This window comes from Poecilia formosa, unplaced genomic scaffold (assembly GCF_000485575.1).
Source record: "Poecilia formosa unplaced genomic scaffold, Poecilia_formosa-5.1.2 Scaffold34, whole genome shotgun sequence".
NCBI classification, from domain to species: Eukaryota; Metazoa; Chordata; class Actinopteri; order Cyprinodontiformes; family Poeciliidae; genus Poecilia; species Poecilia formosa.
Genome location: NW_006799973.1, coordinates 386,545 through 408,710, shown reverse-complemented (window position 1 = coordinate 408,710; position 22,166 = coordinate 386,545). Strand labels below are relative to the sequence as shown.

The window sequence follows — 22,166 nt, the reverse complement described above, 5'->3', positions numbered from 1 at the left end:
ACAAAACTAGACAAAAGTCTTTTGTTCAACACTTTTTGATGGACTCTGTGGTCTCTTTTAGAAGCATATTTAACTCACCAGCACCCCAAAAGTAACTGTCTTTATTTTTACAGTGCTGTTATTATGACATTTAACCACAAGCAGGTGGAATGCCTTTACATCTTGATCGTAATGATCTAACATTGAACGCGGTAGAAAAACAAAACAGGTGAATTTGCTTCAGTTGCTCAATGGAGTCATTTTAACACGTAAAAACATGAACTTTACAATATCAATAACCAACATTCAAAAGATTATACATTTTAATCACTGCTACTAATGAAATAAATTTGTAATATTCATGGAAGTAGTGAGATAATTTCTGTTGTTCCATTTCGTCGTATCCTCTTTAACCTGAGCTGGTCACAATACTGTATATTGGTCATAATTAGGTCTTGTTGCACACAAGTCAACATACATACCAATACATATATACAAACCTTATAAATACAAAATCTGGGCTGAATTGAGTAAACATTAATTGTCTTACAAGAGTCCAGTCTGTTTGGTTTCTTCAAGGGAAACAACAAATAGTGCCGAGTCAGACTAAGGGAAGTCTGCATTATCCAATTAAAGTTCAAGAAAAATATGCTGGCCACCATTCAGTGTGACAGAGATGTTGGGCTGGGCATTTCTCCAAAGTGAGTCTCTGCCAACACAGACACGTCAGGTTCAATCTGAAAGATAGAGGTCAAAATTTGTTTATTCATAAGCAATTTATTCAACACAGTCAGGGGTTTAAAATTTTCTTGAATCTTTTACTATCACAAGCAAACAGTAAAGTTATTCCAGTGTTGCCAATGACCAACATTCTGCATGTTTAATGTTTCTCTGGTTCAATACATCCAATACATGGAGTATGTGGTGCAGCTGGCAGTACGGTTGCCTCGCAGGAAGAAGGTCTTGGGTCTGTTTTTCTTCTGCGTGGGTTCTCTCTGGATACTCCAGCTTCCTCCCACAGTCCAAAAACATGACTGTTTGCTTAAGTGGTTACTCTAAATGGCTATTAAGTCTGGAAAGTGTGTGGCTGCTTGTTCTTTGTGTCTCTGAGTGGCACTGTGATGGACTGGTGATCTGTCCAGGGTGAACCCTCACCTCTCACTCAATGATCACTCTAAAACCTACAGGGAACTGTCCACTGAGGACCAAAACTGGACATCGTTTATTCACTGACCTGCTGATCTTTGTCCTTATCTTGCCGAGAAATTCTGTGTCTCTTCTTCTTCGGTCCGGCTGCATGATGGAGAGTTGCAGAGGAACCAGACAAACCATTGAGCCTTTCCTCATCGACTCCGGCAGCAGAATCCAAGTGGGCTCCAGGCTCTTCCTGAAGCCAGCAGAGAACATATAAATATAGGTCAATTCAATTATGTTACAACAATTGAAGTGTTTTGTCATGGTGAAAGTGGGATGGTCTCAAGCAAATTAATGTGCAGCATTTTGGCTTCAAATTGACTGATCAGCTACAATATTTTTGTTCATACTGCAAATTCTTTGGCAATTCTGATATTTCTCAAGGACTACCAGATTAGTTTCGACTGCAGAGATTAGAAAGACAAAAATAATTCAGGGTTAAGTGTTTGTAAAATGTTTGCATTTTTTAAGACTTTACAGTTGGTGTTCAGGTATTAATCTTCCAGTCTTTCAATAATGCATATTATCAAGTGATATTTTAAAATGTCCTGTCAATTTTAAACATTTTTTTTAAACTCAAAAACACGACAGATCGCTGGATGAATGACTGCCCTAACATCAGAACTTAGCAAGTTTTCTGAGGGAAACCTTGTAATTGTTTCAAAAAGTAATTTATCTTTTAAGTTTTAGTGAATGGATGACCAGAAAAATATTTTATTATGAAAAAACAAACACATGAATTTTTGAAATGAAAACAGAACTAAATTGCAGTGCAATAAACAAGATATAAGCTTATATTCTCTTGGATTGTTTCATTCTAAACAACTACTTTTAGCAATATTTCACTAATATGCATTTCCCATTTCAATCCCACTTTTATTACAAACTGAAGGGGCAGTTAATTCTGTAAGACTCCATCTCCGTAATTCTTACTTCAAGCAGTATGGTGAGCTGGGAATTTCTGTAATCATCTCCATGGGCATCTAAAGCTTTCATGAGGAACCTGCGGAAATCAGCAGAGCATTCAGGTAAGCCTTGAAGGTAGGTTCTGCAACAAAGCATAAAAACTTTATATAGACATTGAAGTTTCATACCGTCGCTCTTTCTTCAAGCGTCGTGTAATTCTTTGCACTTGGTGAAGGCGACCCAGGATTTTTTGATTTACCTGAACATAACACGGATTGACAATAAGGCAACTCAAAATGCTTTACTTGGTTAAAATGAAAATAAAACAAACTGGAAAAACATTACAGTGGCAACGTAAAGGAAACCAATGAAAAGTTGAAAAATAAACTGTACACTTTATGACGTTCCAGTTGTTATTAATCAAAGGAAACTATAGACAGGTGGGTTTAAGCCTTGTAATTGTCTTTATGTTTCTCTGAGTTCATCACCACACCCAGATTTCACTGGGTGGCACTGCATGGCTGTCAAGACACTTGATTCTTTTGTCACATTTTAAAGGAAATGCATTCAGGAAGTGACCCACAAACACACTATGCACACCTGTTCAATTTCCTTGCACCTCCTGCTCAGCACCAGGCATTTCCTTTTGTCAAGAGCTCTCCTCTCTTCGTCTTCCTGAGCTGTGGTCTCTAGCAGCTCGCTGCCACCTGGATCTGGGTCAAGCTCCACCTGACAGAAAGAAATACAACAACAAAAAAATCTATAAAATATCTATCTATCACAGAAGAAACTAATATTTATTAATACCTCTCCTGGTCCCAGCTCTACACCACCAGGCTCCAACTCAGCCTCCAGAATGTGTCCTCCAAAAAGAGGAGGTAGAGCCAACCCAGAGAAGTCCTCCATCATCTAAAGAGAACAAAAAACATCAACCCAACATCAAAACTACGTTGAAAAATATTTTTAAAGATACAATACTTAAAAGGATGAGTGTGGCATCAATTTCAACTCATTAAGTTGGAACATTCATTTTCAATTGCTATATAAATCCCAGTAAATGTCAGTATAACCACCAGCCAGTAATTTCTGAGATTATAAACAGCATAGCCACGGCTGTAGCAGCAGCGGTTAAAAGCCGTTTCTTTCCCTTTAAACTTTCTATAAACTGCATGAAACACCTCCGTTTACCTAGGTAAACTCTTTGGGGGGTAATCATTAACAAAACATTCAAATTGAATGAATTTAAAACAATAAGATCGTCAAAAAATAAAAATGGCTCAATCTCACCTCGTTTTGTGTTTATGTGCGACCGACGCAGAAATTATACGTCATTTAACCTTCTACTACATTTCCCATGAACACCCTCTGTCCTGACGCTAGACCGGACATGATGGCAGGTACGTGTTTATTTTGTGGCTTTTCTAAACTTCATTTATTAAAGACAGCTTTAATAAATGCTGGTACTATTTATAGTACATTTGCTGTTAGAATCAAGACAAACCTTATATTGGCGTGACTTTAAAGCACAGGTAAGCTTTTGAAAGGGAAGGAAAATTCTGACCTTGAATGTGTTGCTAACATGAGCTAATTCTGCTAGCCACACCGCAGTTGATGCGGATTTTAAACACTGCCGTGGGTTTTCCTGCAGGAATTGGAGCTTTCCTGAAAAATGCTTGGAATAAGGAGCCAGTTATCCTGGTCTCCTGTGGGATTGGCCTTGTAGGTAAGCAAGAAGCCCAGGTGTACTGCACAGTATCAGCACAACACTGTTTTTTTTTTAATGTTCATCCAACTTTTAAATGATTACCGATTGTAATCATTTAAAAGTAACTGGAGTCACTGTGGTGACTCCAGTTATGTGGAACCTGGAGTCACCACATAACTCCAGGTTCCGTTATGTGGTGAATTAATACATTTAAATGTAGGCATTGTGACATAAAATAAAGAGACTTATATTTTCTGCTATTGTAATCATGCACATTTACCAATAATCTGTATTTTCAGGTATTATTCTTCCATTCATCAGCCCCTATTCAAAATACGCAGGAATGATAAATCAAGTCACGCCATACAATTATCCAGGTAAACTCGTCATTTCACAGATGTCATGGTATAATTCTGTTTGTGAGTTGTGTGGAACAAGCTCTTGATATTTAAAAATGCTGATCAATAAAGTGTGTGTGTGTGTGTGTTTCTTAATCATTCCTTTTTAGTTCCTGTGAGGGATGATGGAAACATGCCTGATGTTCCCTCACATCCCTGTGAAGCTAAAGGAAGAAGCTTGGAATGGCTTAAAAAGCTATAAAATGAGCATTATACCTGTTGCTGCTCCTGTTTGTGTGTTTCTTCAGTTTGCCCAATTGTAATTGCATGACAGTAAAGATTCTATTTAATCCTACTGTTGTCAGATTGATTTGTTGTGTATCTGACAAACTGATAGGACAAAATAGTATAAATTAGCATTGAACAGAGAGAAAAAGAGTTTTCAGCCTTTCTTATTCCATTTTCTAACAGCTACATCTGAATGTGTTGTTTCTTTTAATGGAAAGTGAAAGACGTTTGCTTTGGTTTTAGGTGCAGATGACCAACTTCTGATTTGCTCATCCCAACTTTTTTTTTTTTTAAGATTTATGAGTTACTGATAAACATTCAAGTAAAGGAAGATTATGTTCAGTTCATACAAAGGCATACATCATCATCGAGAGATTTAAAACCCAATAAATTAACATTTCAGCAAACAAAGCTGAAAATTTAAATTTTATACATAAAAGCACATACATTAACTTAATGTTAAGTTCTGTGAAAATATCACTTTGCAAATATACTGTCAGCATTTATCATATAAACATTTATTTCACAGTATGTGAATAATCAGAAATCCATTGTTTTTCTTCACCATTAATCACAGTGTAATAATGTCATAGCACAGTTATATGCTGCCTGTGTGTCACTTCAGGAGTTCATGTTTAAGTTTTAATACTTTCACTTCAGTGGAGTAATTTTAAACTTGTGATCAGTTCAGTTGTAACAGGGAAAATAACAATGGTGACCAACAATAAATACTTAAAATTGTTAAATCCAAATACAAGCCAAGCTATGAGTTTCTGTTGATATTACAGACATATGCAGTTTAACACCATGATGGATCAGTTACAGCTGGTTTGTTACATGCATTTATATTTGCATGTGAGTATGTTTAATAAAACAACAAATTCAACACAAATTGTTCTCTCCCCATTAAAAAACACATGGACATATTCACTGTTAAGCTTGATAAAAATGTGTAACAAATCCTAAGAATATATTTTTTATTTCAGTAAGATAATTTCTCTCTTGAAAATGTAAAATTAATCCAAATAGATTCAGTTGCTCTGCAATAAAAATCAAAATTCAGAGACTATCAGTGCAAATTTTGAATTCCTAACAATTTGTTATGAAATAAAAGCAACCACAACATTATTTTAACATAAAGGTGGTCGTGTAGTTTCTGGGAACTTGGAATGATTTTCATAGATAATAATATAACATGACATAGACCCAAATTTATGTTGCCTTGACACATAGCAATGAGGATGGTAAGAAAAATAAAAATTCTCATATTAAAGCTCACTAACAGAACTGCGACAGAGTGACCTCTTGGGGTCGCCACGTCTTCACAAGAGCTTTTCAACCGTAGCTACTATCTGTGTGTGAATTAAACGCATCGTGACATTCGGTGGAAGATTTGAGATGATGAAGGACAAACGTGATGCTAGAGAACCGTTTTTCTGCAACTTTATTGGAGTGTGTGGCATCAAGTACTCTTTGAAATATTATAACACTTTAACAAAAAGACTGATGGTCACAACCAATAAGCTGAAAATGTTGTCATGAGGTTTTGAAGGAGGATAATGTTCCAGAAATTATGATCAAATAAACACAGAAAACGCTCTTACTATGAGATTAAGCAACTGAAATATAAAGTGGTTTTATTTCAGAGCTTTGTAGACATCAAGACCTCTACAGGCTGCAAAAGGAAATTTAAAATGTCAACTACTTGCAGTCAGTCAGTGATTTTGTGTCGAAGCGGCTGAAAAACTAAAACATTCAACCAAAGTGAAAACGTTGCCATAAATGTGTTTTCATTGTAGCACGTGTTTTCTTGAAGAACGTAATTTTTCTGCAGTTTAGGTGTTACTTTCCTGTAACTTTCATCAGACTTACTGGCTGCTTTCCCAGAACCTTCTTGGTACTTTCCTTGAAATTCTCATGCAATGCATGTCTGAAATTTACTCTTTATTTTCAGGAACCTACAGGGAACCTTCCTTTAGCTTTACAAAAATACCGGTGACCTGAAAGAAACTAATTAGTTCCATTACATTTTGTGAAGAAAAAAAAGGTCTTAATTTACGCAAAGTATCATCTTGGGTAAAGTGACCTCAGATTTGGATGAATTATGCAGTGCTGCCACTTTTCAGCAACATTTACAAGCTAAAACAAGCAGTAAATCGTTTTGACATTCATTATTTTGTGTTGAAAATAATTTTGTGCTGTTATTGTTACACCTTACATCTTTAAGGTGCTGGAATGTCACAGTGACTGAATACAGAAGAGAATAATTTTTATTTTGCACAGAGGATGTTTTTATTCTCATATATCCTTGAATATGACTTCAGTTTGACAAATACTTGCTTAGACATAGGTCAACTTCCTGTATGCTTTCTCCTTCACTTTCTTTTGAAAACACTTCCACAGTGAGCTCAGTCATGTCCTCCTCCTTGGCTTTCACATCACTCTTTAAGATTCTGCTCAGTCTGACTCGTAAACACGTATCTACAATCAGCTAGTCTATAGATGGTGGAGAGCTTTAGATTTAGGTCTGAAAAGGAATCAAGACATAAAATCCAGACTAAAAATGCAAGCTCCTCGTTTCCTAAACTTTTAATCCTCCCCAACTTTCCATCTTCTAAATAAAAATTCACTTTTCCTTTTAACCTTCACCTGTTCAGCTTCACAGTGTGCAAGTTTATGAGTACTGAATCGGAGCCACATTGTCATAGTTAAAAAAAATAACGCTGAATGAGTTTCTGTTCTTTGCATCCTGATTCAAGGAAGCAAGTTAAAATAATCTGAAAACCTTCACAATCAACGACAAATAGAAAATGTTACAGCAGCAGAAACATTAGTGTTAACTGTAATTAAGATTTGTGCGTTTAGTCACTTCCTATTTATGGTTATCAAAATTTAAACAAACCAACTTATTGTCTCAGTTTCATTAAAATATGCCCTGTGCTTTATCTAAACAATTAACTTTATAAAATAAAAATTAAAAGCATTTAAATGCCGTCTTTCACTAAAATGCAACAAACATGGAAGCTTTTTTGAAAAATATTTAGCGCTGCAGAGAAGGAGCCGGTCCTCGTCCCAATAATACTTCTGTGGTCGATGTGTGAAACCTTTTGTGACAGGATCCAGTCCATGTTGCACCAGAACTTTAACACTTTTCTGAATATGGCACAAAATAAAAATAAGAAACAAAAGGCAACCTTCACATCTTAGAGCTAACCACAGCTTAGTCACATTTCTGAAGAGTAAAATGCAGCATGATGCTCTCAAACAGAAACAAATTTACAATTTATCTTAATTGGCACATTTCTGTTGCACTGGATTTCCATGTCTTACAATTAAATCAAAATCAAATAAACATTTTCTTTTTTTTTTTCTTTTTTTTAGCTAAAAAGCATATTTGTTTTAAACATTGTACACAAACATTTTACATGATTCAACTGAGAAAAAAAAAAGACAAAAGTTAATCACAGTTTGCAAGCACAGTGTGTAGCTTCCAGGACTGAACCTGAGGCTCGATGAACAGATGAACAGCAACGTCACTCGATTATGGGAGCCGAGCGATCGTTGGTGACCGTTTTTCTGAGGCGGACGTGAGCAAAGGGATTGGGCCTGAAACAAGACAGTTTTCAGTTAGTTTATTAATAAACTTGTACGCTCTGACAGAACGTGGAAAACTAGCTTCTTGGTCACAGGATTATGAAAACATCACTAATTACATACTGGGTAGAGTCAGTCACAGATTGTACAGATTCACACAAGACGTTTATATTTTTTTTGCAAGCTGCGTTATATTTATTTTCAGTTTCTAAATTAAACTTTAGTTTCTCCAAACATTACCTGGTGGGTGATGGTGGTGAAGCTCTTAAGTCTGATGTGATCTGCAAACCAGAAGAAACTTGTCGTCAAAAACATTAAATCACTAGAAAACACGAGGCTGTGAAGCTCTACAATTTAAACGCCTCACCTTGTTGCTGTCGGCCATGCTGTAGGGGCGCGGACGGAAGGTGCTGACCCTCTGAGGAGGGAGGGAGCGCTCCTCCTCAGACTCGGGGGTGAGGGCAGGGAGACCTGCAGACACCAGCTTGTCAAGTTGTCCGGTGCTGGTGCTGTTAGCCTTCGATAGCAAGAGAGAGCTACAGAGGAATGTCAAATGGAGAAGAAAGAATGACATGAGGAGGCAAAATGAAACCAGAGAAATGTTGATATTGAGTAAAATCGTCAACAAACTTTTGGAAATTGGAAAAAAAGTTTTGGGCTGAAGATGACAGAAAGGAAAAAATGAACCAAAATCTATTATATAACCTGGTTTTCTGTGCTGCTTTTGTTATGGAAGATGTTCAGATCAAATGCAAGGTTTAACATCAAAATGAGCAACAATTACATTTGAACCAAACACATAAATGACATAATATTGCAGCTAAACTGAAAATAGAAACTAGTGAACAGGAATAGGGAAACTCCATTGTCATCATTGATGCCAAATGTCTTGAGAAATCTTTGCTTTCTGTCTTCGTACCCCTCACGGTGATCCCTTCTGCTGTGCTGCGGTTGGGTGTAGGAGAAAGGGAACCAGCCTTTCCTGGAAAAAAAGTCAATATTTGAGGCAGACTGACAAGCCAAACAGCAGAGGATGTTTTTTAATGAACATACAAGCAACCAAGCACAACAAATACACTCAAAAACAAGTTTTCTATTGCTTTTTTAAAAAGTCAAATCAATGGAAAATGCTTCTCGGTTCCAATTAAGGCTTAATTTAATAACTATTTCTGTGATTAAAGAGTCCTGGCAACATTTAATCCTTAGTTCAAAATCTTGGATACTTAGCCTAGACAGATCTGAACAGGATAGTTTCTTTTGTTAAAAAAAAATTACATTTTGCATTTTGTTTGTACTTCCATTTGGGTCTCTACTGTTACTAAAAAAAAACGCCCAAGCACATAAAAAACCACCCAGGTGTTTGCTGGCAATAGGTTGATGTTTTATGGTGTCTGGAAAATGAGCCGTTTTAAAAACCTCCAGATTGTTAAGTGACATTCGCCATTAGCAACCCCAGCCAAGCCCAGCCCTGTTACCTAGCAACCCCCGCCAAGCCCAGCCCTGTTGCCTAGCAACCCCCGCCTGTTGCCTAGCAACTCAAATGGAGCTCCAGCATGTTTTTGCCAACTGGTTTTACTTCTGGAAAAGAAGAGTGTTTTTCAAAAATATTCGGTTGTATAATTGTGAATCTGTTTAAACGTTGAGTTATGGGGTGTGGCCAGCAGCAGCTGATCAGGATTTAAAGTGACAAGACGCCATAAAACGTCTCATTCTGAAAAGAGGTCAAAATACACATAACTGACCAGACTGACATCTGATTATCTAAGCAAAAACTGTTATGAACATGTTCTGTATGGACCACAGACCTATTCCAACCTGTTCCAGGAAGCATAACAAGTCGCCTTTAAACAGTAGAAACTTTATCAGTTTTTTTGTGAAGCGGCAGAGCGTCATACCGTCCGGTGCGTTCGTTTTGACCGTAGTGCCACCCATCTCTGGGCTCAGAGATGAGGAGGGTGATGTTATCCCCGGGCAGGAAGTGAAGTAAGCAAGCCCCGCCTCCTAAACTTCCTCCAGCACCGTCCAACGCTCCAGGTGTGTGAGCGAACAAGGCCTCCACGTGGGTCACTCCAGATAACGGAAGCACTCTGGGAAGACTGGAGCCTGGTAAAGAGTAAGATGGAGAAATTAGAAGGAAGATTCAAGGGAAGGGTGGATTTTTTTTAAAATTATTTTTAATTAATATTGTCATTATTTTTCAATATTTAGCTTATAATTATCCAAAGAAACTCCTCATAGCTTATAATTAAATATTGCTTAGTTTTAATTAGCTACAGTAGTAGTTTTAGTTTTTTTCACACTTTGGTTAATTTTTAGGCGCAGAATTCAAAACGGCAAAGTAACTTCTCCTGTTCCCCGATTGGCCCAGTGGAAAATTTACTGCAGGAAATTAAGCGAAGGGAAGAAAACCCAGATGGTGCTGTAAATGAGATTTGTTTTGAGCACAGGAAGCAATGGGCAGGCTAGTCGATTTCAGTTTTTGTTATTTTGTTAACTTCAGTTTGGGGACCAAACAAACATGCAGCAAATTAAAACCAGCATCTTACCCTGAAAGCCACCCAGCCTCATTTCACTGACTGGTCTCCTTGGCAGAGGCAGCGTTGCGGTAGCAGAAACGTCCCCAGATTTCAGCAGCCAGGGGTTGTGTGACTGAGACAGCGTGTGGCTCCCGCCGGGTCCGACCTGCTGGTGCAGCAGCTGTACCGGGGTCAAAGCCCTGGAGAGAGGAGCGCTGTGGGACAGCGGTGGACTGTGGGGGGCGCTGTGCAGGATGGGGAGGGTCATGCCCTGAGAGGAGCTGCTGCTCTGAGAGATTTGACTGAGGGACATCACTGTGGAAGGGATGAGGCTTGGGGACAGGTTGGACGTGTTGGAGGCCAGGAGGAGAGAGGTGGCGGTGTCGGACGCAGATGGGCCGCCATCGGAGAGGGGGCTCACTGAGGTGCTTAGGGGGGTGCTGGTGTGCTGAGGAGAAGCTCCCCGAGAAGACCCAGGAGCAGCTGCAGCGGTGGAAGAGGCAGTGCGGAAAGCGTGAGGGGAGCCCTGAGGAGGACCAGAGTCGCTGTGGGAGGAGGAGGAAGAGGGGAGCGATCGCTGCTGCTGCTGCTGCTGCTGCTGCTGCTGCTGCTGCTGCTGCTGCTGCTGCTGCTGCTGCTGCTGCGGCTGCTGGGAGCGGCTTGAGTCTCCATTCAGCAGAGGAGGAACCTCCTGGACGGAAACTCGCTGAAAATCAAACAACACTGCATGAAAACTAGAGAAGAAGAAGCAGAAATGCCATTCATTTTGTTCCTTTATAGCACGTGTGTCAAACTCAAGGCCTGGGGGCCAAATCTGGCTCACCATAGCTTTTTATGTGGCCCTCTAGACTCCAGATTACATCAATAAGTCCTTCCAGTTTTTCACAAATACCCAAAATTCACACAAAATCGACGGTTCCCAACTTATTTTCTGGTTTTACTGACATTTTTTCTCAAAACTGGCCAAAAACTTTGGGTTTAACTCGTGGTTGCCTCATCCTCACTTGATGTCAAGTTATATATGTGACAGATACAGCAAATAATAAAAGGTCACATTTAATATATATTAGCTCAAATATCTTAGAAATTCCTTACAAATATTTCTAAATTATCACCACAAAAGCTATGATTTTGATTGCAAAAAAAACACAAAAACAATCACAAAGTCCTGGTTCGGCTGATCAGTGTGAAAGGATGTTCAACATAATTTCACTTGAATGCTGAAACAGCTATTTATAAATATTTTAACAATTTAATGGTTTTTATCAATATATTCTGGAACAACCGGCTCTTTAAAAACATTCAGATTTTTGATACGGCCCAAAATGAAAATGAGTTTGACACCGCTGGTTTACAGTTTCGTTGGACAGTTACTTCTGAGTACAAGAAGACAGACGTCGACAGAGACAGACTTTATTGTCTTTCACTTAAAATTTTGCTGCAATTCTCCAACAATAAATAAATAAGTAAATAAATAATAATGAAAAGCTTAGTAGTCTCATGGAATGAGGGATAAAGTCGAGGAAGCTGACAAAATTTAAAAATATACACTTATATTTTTTATTTATCTATTAAGTCTGATTGGGAACAATGTATAATAACAAAGGGCTGGACAGTAAATCAGTAGAAATATATGTCACAATAAACACAGGATTAATATCAATAGATAATACATCTGATAGAATATTGAATATTCAATATATAGAATATTTTCACTGAACTCCAATCCAGAACCGCACTGCAGTCTGGGAGATGTAGGCAGAGGAAAGACTTTAGCTGCTCAACCTCTCAGCCAGCCGAGCAAGGTTGGTGGAATCAACTAAACTCACTCTCTCTTTGGTTACCTAGCAACAACTTGCTGAGTAACTTGTGGTTACCTAGCAACGAGCTGTTGAGTAACTTGAGCAGCAGAAGTTTCAGGTTTTGCCACTGAGCCTCGCAATTGCTTAAAAATTATTTTTTTTAAAACGGCGTGGAGTGAAAACTGGATTAAAGTGGACGGGTCACATCACATGTTTGTAATATTTAAAACAAAATACTAATCAATAATTATCTATCACAAATGATCAACATTAGCTGACATGAAACGTTTATATTGTGATAAGTTTTTTTTTTTAGACGTATTTTCCAGTAGCTCACAATAACATAGACAAACTGAATGAAAAAGCGCTCCCATGCCTGTAGCATGAGCTAATTTCCAATACTTTTTCCTATGGGCTTTTACAAACACTATAAGATACTACTAAGAAATAGAATAGTAGTAAACAAGTAAAATAAGTAAAGGTGATCTAAACAACATAAACAGAGTCATATGAAGCAGAAGGAGTAAAATGTTTCAAACATAAAACAATGCTATTTTTGACACAATCAGAGGTTGTTTTATTTTAAACATATTTAAATTGACAGTAAGTGAGTTCCAACCCAAGAATTAGGCTTTGAGAAGAAGAAGAAGAAGAAGAAAACAAAACAAGATCTGACCTGCTCTGGTTGAGCGGTACCCAGCTTGGTGTGACGGAGGACCTCAGCTATCCCAGCAGCCCCTGGGGTTTGCGGCGCGGTGTGACGCAGCAGGTTGAGGGCCCGCTCCGGGAGCTTCGTGGGCTGAGAACATGACTGTTGCCAGGACGACAGTTTCTGCGACAGAAGCTCTCTCACCTGGATCGCATCAGAAAACACCTTTCAAAGCAGAGCTCAACGTTTTATTTTCCACTTCCACTTGGTCAACTGTTTCTAAAAACAGTAAAAGCGTTTCACAAAACCGACATGTTTTTTGGAAAATCCCTCTTTTGGTGTGTGGAAAATGACCTGTTTCAAAAACCTCCTGATTGTTAAGTCACAATCCACTGGCACTACGCCGTTACTTAGCAACCCCAGCCCGTCACCTAGCAACCCAAGTGGAGCTCTAGCATGTTTGGTCTGCTGGTTTTTACCGCTTTATGTGGTGAACAATGGCTGCTGGAAAAGACAAGTGTTTTGCTGTTGACTTCCTATTCAGAAACTAGTTGCTGATTTTTTGTGTTGGTTGTGCAGGAGGCTCCACTTCTGCTTTTCCAAAATGTACGGTTATAAAATTGCTAATCTGTTAGCAGCCATTTTCAAGTGCGAGTGTAAAAGTTGAGAACTGACCAGATTAAAATCTCATTGTCTAAGAATCATTTTGTTCAAGAAATGCAATAAACCTATTTTGTAGCTCATAGGCCTACCCTAACCTGTTCAATTAAGCATGATCGGTCACTTTTGTTTGACCTACCACGTAAAAGTGAAAGTGGATTTGCTTTTTGAGGCAGACAGAAAGGAAAATCTATTAAGTGAATTTTCAGAAATATGAAAACATCTGTGTTTGAGTGAGGACAGGTATAAAAACACACAGTGGTAAATAAACGTGAGCAGGTCACCTTGGAGTGGTAGTTAATGAGCAGCTTGGTGACGCAGCACTGTCTGTCCACCAGGAAGCAGTATCTTCTTCTCTCCTCTGTAAGTGCAGACTTGTAGCCTGTCGCCACCAGCGCGTCCAGCTCGCCTTGTCGACGACTCATCAGCTCCACAAACTGAAGCAAAAGCCAACAGATTTCACCTTAAGCCTCAGTATATGCATGCATTTCAAATAATAATAAAAAACAAACTTTAATGTCAACTATAAATAAAAAGGCAGGTCTTTCATTTATCGCTTCATTGAAGTGTTTACAAAATATTAGTTTTTTAATTTATTTAAATTAATGGTGTTTGAATTGCACTCAAACACCAACATAAACAAAACAAATTTTACTCAGTAAACAAAAGAAAGCAACAAAGTTTCCTCCTAATGGTGCCACCTCCTTTGGTTAACAAAGTGCTTTTAAAATGGTTCTGAAGAATCAGCTGTAGTCTCTGGGTTGCTTCTCTGAGGTTCTAAGTTTAGGTGTAATGCTTTTACAGGTCAGAAATGTAATTAAGAGCTTGACCTGGCAAATCCCTAAACATTTCCAGCAGGATTTTAAAGTGAACTTTGACGATATCTGGTAACCAGAGCAGAGACTTTATGACATGAGGAAACCTTATTTAAAGTGCAGAGAAACATTGCTGGATGTGATGAATCTGTGTGTGTGTCCTAATTTATTCCTCACCAGAAACAGTATATATTTACACTAACGTTTAAAAATGTTTTCTACTGTATTTTTATTAGCTTAATTCTTCAGTATAACTAAATATATATTTAACATATTCATGTTAAACATGTTAGAAAAAATACAGGTTTTGTTCTGAGTTTCTTGTTTCCTGTAAATCCAGCTGAATATGATTGTTTTTAAATCATATCCTGGCCCACTTCGCACAGAATCACTCGCCTAATTCTGATTTATAATCTGTGGTAATGCTGAGAAATGTTTAGGATTTGTGAATGAGGGCTTTGTCTCCCTAATAAACTTTGCTTTGCAGCTTTTCAGGAACCAATTTAGACCCAGTTAGGGCTGTAAATGTCGCTTTACCTGCATCTCTCTGTCTCCATATTTGTTTGGGTGACGGCTGCCCTGGCTCTTCCTGCGGAGTTTCTTCAGCTGGGACTGACAGCGCTCGATCGACTCCGACTGAGACCTTCGCTCACTCTGGTACTTCTTTAGAGTGGCCTGAAAACAGAGGCAGAGACAGGAGACACACACATTTAAAAATATATATCTATATAAACTCATATCTGTCTGCAATGATGCCAGCCTGTCAGTATGTGATTAAGTGAAGTTTTGTGCACCCTCTAGTAGTTTCTGACAATATTTCTTCTGTTTAAAACTGTGTAAAATACACATTGTGCCTCATTATGACAAGGCAAAAACTGTTTGGTTTGTTTTTTAAAAAGATAGGTTGTTAAGTCAAGTACATAAGAAATTGTGTTTCGGTTTTCAAATGCTCACATTTCTATTATTCTCAACAATCAAAATAAACAACATTACTCCTGTTATTTCTGAGGAGATTCTGAAAAATGGGTTTATTATTCAGAGCTATCAACAATAACAGATCAGTAATCTCCAAATAATCTATTTATAGGTGAAAAACAGATTTTCACATTTTTCAACGTTTTCAAAAAGTATCCATACAAGAAGAAGAAAGCAAAAAAAAGTAACAACTACCAGGGTTTAGTGTATTATAAGCCTGGCGGGCCACCAGGCTTTACTTGTGCCTCCACCAGGCTTAGCACTGTTTATTTATTTCAGTATTTTTAGTGACTGTCTTTTTTAAGATTTTATAGTTAGTGTTCAGGTGTTAATCTTCCAATAACACATAATTATCAAGCGATATTTTCAAATTTCATATCAACTTTAAACATTTTTTCACTCCAAAACCCAGCGGACCGCTGGATGAATGACTTCTGCCCTGGTGCCCCGAGCTCCGGGCTTAGCAAGTTTTCTGGGGGAAACCGTGAACTACTCTATTATTCTTATGTGGCTTTACTTCTTGAATAATTAAAAAGCAAAAGCATGAACTCACTGTGAGGTATTTAATGTCCAACTCCAGCTTCTGCTCCAGCTGGGCAAGCATCTCAGAGTGAAACAGTTTCAGCTGCAACGAAGCAAAGCAACAAGTTTGTTAAATGTCACAAGCATTTTACCAGAGAAATGTTTGCCTGTCAAAGATTTTAAGCATATTTATTCAAAAAACTATACTTTTGTCCTTTTTCAGATGGTGGTTAAACAGTGCTAAATAAAAGTAGTCTTGTTGTTTGTCAATAACGAGGATTGATTTCCTCACCACGTCCTCCAGCTGCACCTGAATCTGCCTGTGAACCTCGGCCATCTGAAACAGCGTGTCCCCTAAACAGCAAAAACAGACTGTCAACATAATGCAGGTTACACACAAAACAGAGATGCATTATCTAATGGAGTTAAACACTTAAATATGAAAATAAAAATCCAAACAGTAAACTGGTTCTATAGCCTCTCATATCTTGGGATGGTTGAATTTCTGTTCACAAACAGCAGCTGGTGCTGATGAGATGAAATAGAAATGTTGTCATTGTGTTGCACTGCTATAGAAAATTAAAAAACTGAATTATCAATTGATCATATTTACACACCAGTGTGAGCACTGCAGCACAGAAAACCCGTTGCAGGAAGTTAGAAAAGAAGCATTTTAATGAATTATATGACCAACAATTAATCACTAACTGGAGTACACAGACTTAAAAGAAAAGGCAATTTGCTGAAAGGGCAATATTCTCAGACCAGTAATTAAGCCACAACTGTACAAATAATCTGTACAATTTATAGTTAAGACAAAACAGAAACCTTTGTCTGTAACATTTCTATCCAGAACTTCTTTAGAGGCAGTTTTAATTTCAGCTGCTTCAAATTCTGTGAAATAAATCTCTTCTACTAACCACCTTCTGCTATCCAATTATTGATTGGTTAATCTAATCAAATAATCTGCAGATTAGCTCTACGCTGTGTTGATGTGAAGTCAAGCAGAAAGGACTGAGCTTTTCACATGTTGATGTTTAGCTGCAGATGCATCTTTTACCATGAATGATCAAGTGTTCAGTAAAGGAAAACTATGTTGTTGCAGTTTTATTTTCATACAATTGACGGATTAATTGTTGGAATAATCAATAGAATAATCGATAAGCTGCAGCCCTAACCTAGATGGACCAATAAGCTGTGCTTTTAGTTTAACTATAAAATTATTTATTATATATTCAGATTTTATTATATTATTTCTGTGTAAGATTTTCATAATTTTAGCAAAAATAGTGATTGATGTTTTATTTTATCTAGGTACTTTTACATTTTTATTAAAAATATGATCTTTGTATTTCTACATTTACTGGTTATGTTTCTAGAGCTTTATCTTTAGTAACAAAAGTCATTTTTGTCACTAAGCTGTCCAGTTAAAGTTCTTCTTTGCTCCACTTTGTTTTGGTTCCAATAAAAAGCCCCGAAAGTTAATGTTTACAGTGTAATGTGGACAAACTCAGTCTCCAACAGAACCTCTCCAAAGCGGCCCGACAGGCCAGTCAGGAAGCACCAGAAGTCGTTGCTCTGACACAGTTTCTCATGAACAAAGTGTCGGTCAGTGCTCGTCCCTCCCGCAGTCACACGGCGCTGTAGTATGTGGTCGCTGGCAGCTCGCCCTCCGACACTCCTGCCTGCCTCCCCCGCCGTTTTCAGCATTACAATGAGATCATGTGGTGTTGTTAATCTCCCAACAATGGCTCTACTCTCTCCCTTTCCCCTCTGTTTCCCTCAGAGTTTCCCCATCTCACAAACACTCCCTACGTGACGATCTACTCCGGTTTAACGATCAAAAACTCCACCGGGTTCTTCAGCTGCAGACTCACCCAGCTCCTTGGAGCCCTGGCTGTCACTGGCCAGCTCCCCGAGCTTCACTAGAGCATCAAAGTAGCCCTTTGCAGCCACCGTCACTCCTGCAGCACACAGAGTGAATGTCAGCCTATAAATGCTGAATGATTCTGACACATCCCAGGAAAATGGACCAACCTGTCAGAGCTTTCTCATAGTGTTTTCCCATGGTGACAAAGTTCTTCAGACTGGGGTTGAACTGGTCCAGGATGCCCTGTTGGCACAAAAAACTGATTTCTTAAAGGGGAAGTTCAGGATTTTTAGGGTGAGGATCTGAATAGTTAATACCCGATCAGCAGGAGAATGTAAAGCTCATCTTCTTTCAGTAAACCCAGATAAGTTGGAAGCAGAGGCCGAATCTCTAAAGTTTTAAAATGACGACAATCTAAAAAAAGGTTTGGGACTAGAAATAAAATGTTTAATTTGATTTTCACCGATTAGCCAACTAGACTGATTGTGGTACAAATACATGTTGCAGTCTGTACTTTTAAAGAACTTAAACTGTCCTGGATCTTTGGAGGCAACTTTACAGAACCTTTTAGTTTAGTCTGCACAATTAAAATACAGATCAAAGATATTAGTAAAAAAATATTAATGATAGCAATGCAGGAAGAGGCAAAAGCCCGACTAGTGTAGAAAAAATACGTATTAAATCCAACAACCTTCATCAATTGATCATAAATTCATGAAATACAATCATATGGAGAAAATATGTGAAAACACATCTACAAAGTATTAATGGGATTTTCAGTAGAATATGAAACTATTAAATGTCTCACATACCAGGTATTTTTTTATTTTTTATTTTACTGAGTTTACTGGTTATTTACCCAGAACTTACTGGCCAGTTCTTAAGATCTTACTGGTCCCTTTTTTAGAATGTGCTGTCTGGTTTCCTGGAAGTTATGAGCTATTTTCATAAAACTTTTAAGGAACTTGATGCTCACTTTACCAGAATCTATCAAACATTACCTAAAAAACTAAAAGTCTCTTTCTAGATTCTCAAAATCTTAATTATTAACTACTTATTACCCTGGACCTAAACAGGTACGTTCCCAAAACATAGGGGTTATGTTTGTGGGTAAGAAATTGTCACAAAATTTATTACAATAAATTATAATATTGTCATTTTGAGACTATTTTCAATTAATAATGATGCAAGTTTGCCCCCTCGAAGACCAATAAACGTTAAATTTGTACAGATCACTCCACACATGAGCTGGAAAACATTTTAAACATCCAAAATAAAGCACAGCAAGCAAAAACAACTAATAAAACGAATCATCCGAATGGAAATTATTTAGCTAATGTTAATTTATTATGCGACAAATTTCTTATTGTGAGAAGCTTGCCAACAGATTCCATGAAGGTTTCAGGAAAACACTGTAAAACTGGAACCAAATATAAAAGGTGATGCAGTTATACCTTGTAGACATTTTCTGTCATCTTGTTGATCTCTTCAGTTCGAGACATTGTTGCTGTTTGTGGTTTGGTTCTCCTTTTTCTCGGTTGCTCGACTGTCTAAACTTCACAGATGATCTGAAAAAGAAGAGATGAACTTAAATCCAGAGACGTCTAAAGCATCTCCTACGAATCTACCAAAGAAACTTTTTCGGTTTCTCCTCGTAAATATCCCGACTTTTCTCTTTAAGGAGGGATTTAAACAGAAGAGCTGCCGCTGGAGCCATCAAAACAAGCGACAGGCAGCGTCTTGGGTTTCATCTGAGGACAATTTTATTTTCACACGGATCCCATCTCTGTTTTTCTGCATTATCACTTCACAACCCAAATATTTCTCCAAGATTCATGTGCCAATCGAGTTCAGATGAGAACAATGGGCTCCTCCAGTCCGAGTCACAGGTGTCAGAGCGCTGAACAAACAGGCGACGTCTACGTTTCCTGTGCAGAGTGGGGGAACGAGCCGCCCAGAGGGGTCAGAGGATTTCCAGTCTGGACTGAATGGCAAAAAGACTCACCCGGTTTTCCCTGCGCACCCCTCCTTTGTAATCACAGCGAGATTACAGAGAAAATGTTGACCCAGATCAACTAATGCTACAGGACACAAAGAAAACATTTCCACAGTCTTGCTCATTAGGGCCACCCTGGTGAAGTCTGTGGTTTCTAATTGGGGGAGAAAAAAAAAGGTGGAGAAGTGGGAGCTTTGGTCAAAGTATGTCCTTTTTATATAAGTGAAATGGACGAAGCTTTTAGGTGAGGATATTCTAGCTTCGTTGGGGTTAAATCTGAGAAATAAAGTGCTGCTTGTTTCAGGATCCGACAGGAAAGGTCTGCAGGTGGTTGGGAAGTGATACAGAAGATGCATTCATGTGATTTTTCTTCAAAAAGAGAAAAGCAGCTTGATTTAGGTGCATGGTTATAAACTAAAACTAAAATATGTAGCTTTTGGATGAATTAACTTCATGCGTTTTCTGATCAGAATGCACACGCTAAGCCACTGACAGTAACAGTAAGAAATTCATGCACAAGATTTATGCAAAAATCACTAGTAATTTGGAGATATTGCTTCCAACTTTTCATTTTCTACTATACCTTTCTGTGAGATATTCATGCATTTACATTTTGCACCATCAAACGATGTTTTCGTATTAAAGCAAGAGCAGCGAATTGCGCTTAAATCCGTTGTTTTTGCACCTGAGGCTGCATAAGTACATCAAAAATGTTGCTGCAAATAAACCTGCTTCTTCTACTCATTAAGACAGCTGTGCAGGAAATGTTTGAAGAAACTATTTAAACACATTTTTTTAAAACTTTTTCAGAGAACTAAAAGCTGATCTCCAGCTTTGAGCTCAAGAACTGAACTGCAATAATAAAAGAAGAAGTTACATACCTTTTCTGGGTTCTTTGTAGGAAATGAAAAAAGAAATGAAAAAAGCTTGCAGCATGTCTTCTAGGGGTTTAATGAGCTATAACTCCCCCTCTTTTCTTCCTATTAGACTACTTTCCCTCTCCGTCAGTTTGTGGGGGGTTGTTTCATCCAGCAGAGCACTAAATCTCACCTCCCCTCCACCTCCTTTTTTCACATGGCCTTCTCCTTTCCTCTTTTTTCTCCCCTGCCTTTGCCTCTCTTTTTTCTCCCGGGAATTGGGGTCAGATATTCGGTGCCATTCAGTACCTTTTCCTCATTACTGAGCCGATTATCAACATGCCTTCACGCCTGCAGAGAGAGAGAGAGAGAGAAAGAGAGAGAGAGAGAGAAAACTGACCAGAGAGCCACAACCAAAACCTGCACCAGTACAACCAGCAACCCAGCCGTTGGAAACCCCAGTCAGCCTCCCATTCTCTGAGTCCCCCTCTCTCACTTGGGCAGAATAACAATGAGCCAATGGGACTTCATCTGAATAGCAGCAGGAGGAGAATAATGACTTGAACTTTTTAAGCCAAAGACAGAGAGAGAGCAGCAGAGCCGGGCCTATCGCCGGCCCACATACAGCCGGCCCATCACACATTCCTGCTCCATGCGCCGGGAGGAGGAGGAGGAGGAAGAGGAGGCCCGACACGGACACGGCCTTTCATTTACAGCCACAAGCAGAGTCACAGATTAAACACTCGCTCAGGAAATTAAGGTGACGCAGAGGACACTTTGAAAAAAAGGAAAGAATAATTGAGCAAGTCGGTTTCTGCAGGAAACTCCAATTTTTAACTTTGTTTGTCCCTCATCAGTGTTTTATTTAGTTGATAATTCAGGAGAAAGAGGTCAAATTCTGCAGTCTGTCCTGAAACATTTAGATAACGGATCATTTGTTAGTCTAAAACACGTCAAATAAAATTCACTTAAAGCAATTTCAAAAGAAAAATACGAAGAAATAAGTAATAAAATAAGAGGCGCACCAATTGCAGTTTTCTGGCCGATCGTCGCTCATCATTCTATAAGAAGCTTGATCTGCTGATTACAATTTATTTTTCTGAAATGTTGCTAAGTATAGCAAGAAAGTCGCTGAGGTGGTAACACTCGGTCTGTCAGTCAAACCTCTCTCACTGCAGAGAAAACGAGGACAGTGGCTGATTTTTACACCTTTGCTGATGATCAGTGGAAAAGATCAGCTTCAAATATAAGTATCGGCCAATCACCGATCTCCCAAAATCAAGGAAATCGGATTCATCGGCTGGTCGATTTGTTGGTGCACCCCTAAAAAGAAACACAAAAGTAGACCAAGAACAAACATTTTTTAAAAACGGACTGAAATGTTGCTAAAATAATAATAATAACAATAATAATAAAAACCCTCTTCACATTCAGCTTTCTACAGTTTCCTGTTCAGACTGTTATTTGGACCCATTCCCACTTTCAATCACCTTGACAAAA

General features: G+C 38.4%; 3 protein-coding genes across 8 annotated transcripts in view; 1 reads left to right on the top strand and 2 right to left on the bottom strand.

The window, feature by feature from the left end:
* Positions 1–82: 82 nt before the first annotated feature.
* tfpt (TCF3 (E2A) fusion partner) lies at positions 83–3,456 on the bottom strand. 2 transcript variants are annotated; one of them, XM_007549980.2, is made up of 7 exons: positions 3,367–3,456; positions 2,887–2,988; positions 2,680–2,808; positions 2,268–2,338; positions 2,107–2,176; positions 1,214–1,366; positions 83–716 (listed from the first exon to the last, which is right to left on the bottom strand). In XM_007549980.2, the coding sequence occupies exons 2-7, from the start codon at positions 2,986–2,988 to the stop codon at positions 642–644; spliced, it is 600 nt and encodes a 199-aa protein (XP_007550042.1). In that variant the 5' UTR covers positions 3,367–3,456; the 3' UTR covers positions 83–641. The 2 variants fall into 2 exon arrangements, with proteins under 2 accessions (XP_007550042.1, XP_007550043.1); XM_007549981.2 differs by lacking the exon at positions 3,367–3,456 and adding an exon at positions 3,268–3,338.
* ndufa3 (NADH:ubiquinone oxidoreductase subunit A3) lies at positions 3,394–4,477 on the top strand. The gene is made up of 4 exons (XM_007549982.2): positions 3,394–3,476; positions 3,728–3,802; positions 4,084–4,161; positions 4,293–4,477. Exons 1-4 carry the CDS (start codon positions 3,434–3,436, stop codon positions 4,382–4,384), a joined length of 288 nt encoding a protein of 95 aa, XP_007550044.1. The 5' UTR covers positions 3,394–3,433; the 3' UTR covers positions 4,385–4,477.
* Positions 4,478–4,702: 225 nt separating this feature from the next.
* Positions 4,703–22,166, bottom strand: part of LOC103136640 (brain-specific angiogenesis inhibitor 1-associated protein 2) — a 24,812-nt gene continuing 7,348 nt past the window's right edge. The window contains exons 1-16 of one of the 5 annotated variants that reach the window (XM_016670514.1): positions 21,163–21,294; positions 20,691–21,017; positions 19,268–19,381; positions 17,981–18,056; positions 17,821–17,907; positions 16,236–16,297; positions 15,975–16,046; positions 14,984–15,121; positions 13,916–14,068; positions 12,999–13,175; positions 10,551–11,226; positions 9,900–10,107; positions 8,924–8,986; positions 8,372–8,540; positions 8,245–8,285; positions 4,703–8,016 (exon numbers count right to left, since the gene is read on the bottom strand). In XM_016670514.1, the coding sequence (XP_016526000.1) occupies positions 7,944–8,016; positions 8,245–8,285; positions 8,372–8,540; positions 8,924–8,986; positions 9,900–10,107; positions 10,551–11,226; positions 12,999–13,175; positions 13,916–14,068; positions 14,984–15,121; positions 15,975–16,046; positions 16,236–16,297; positions 17,821–17,907; positions 17,981–18,056; positions 19,268–19,315 (2,043 nt within the window). In that variant the 5' untranslated portion in view covers positions 19,316–19,381; positions 20,691–21,017; positions 21,163–21,294 and the 3' untranslated portion in view covers positions 4,703–7,943. The other 4 variants (XM_016670516.1, XM_016670517.1, XM_016670515.1 and 1 more) reach the window with 4 other exon arrangements.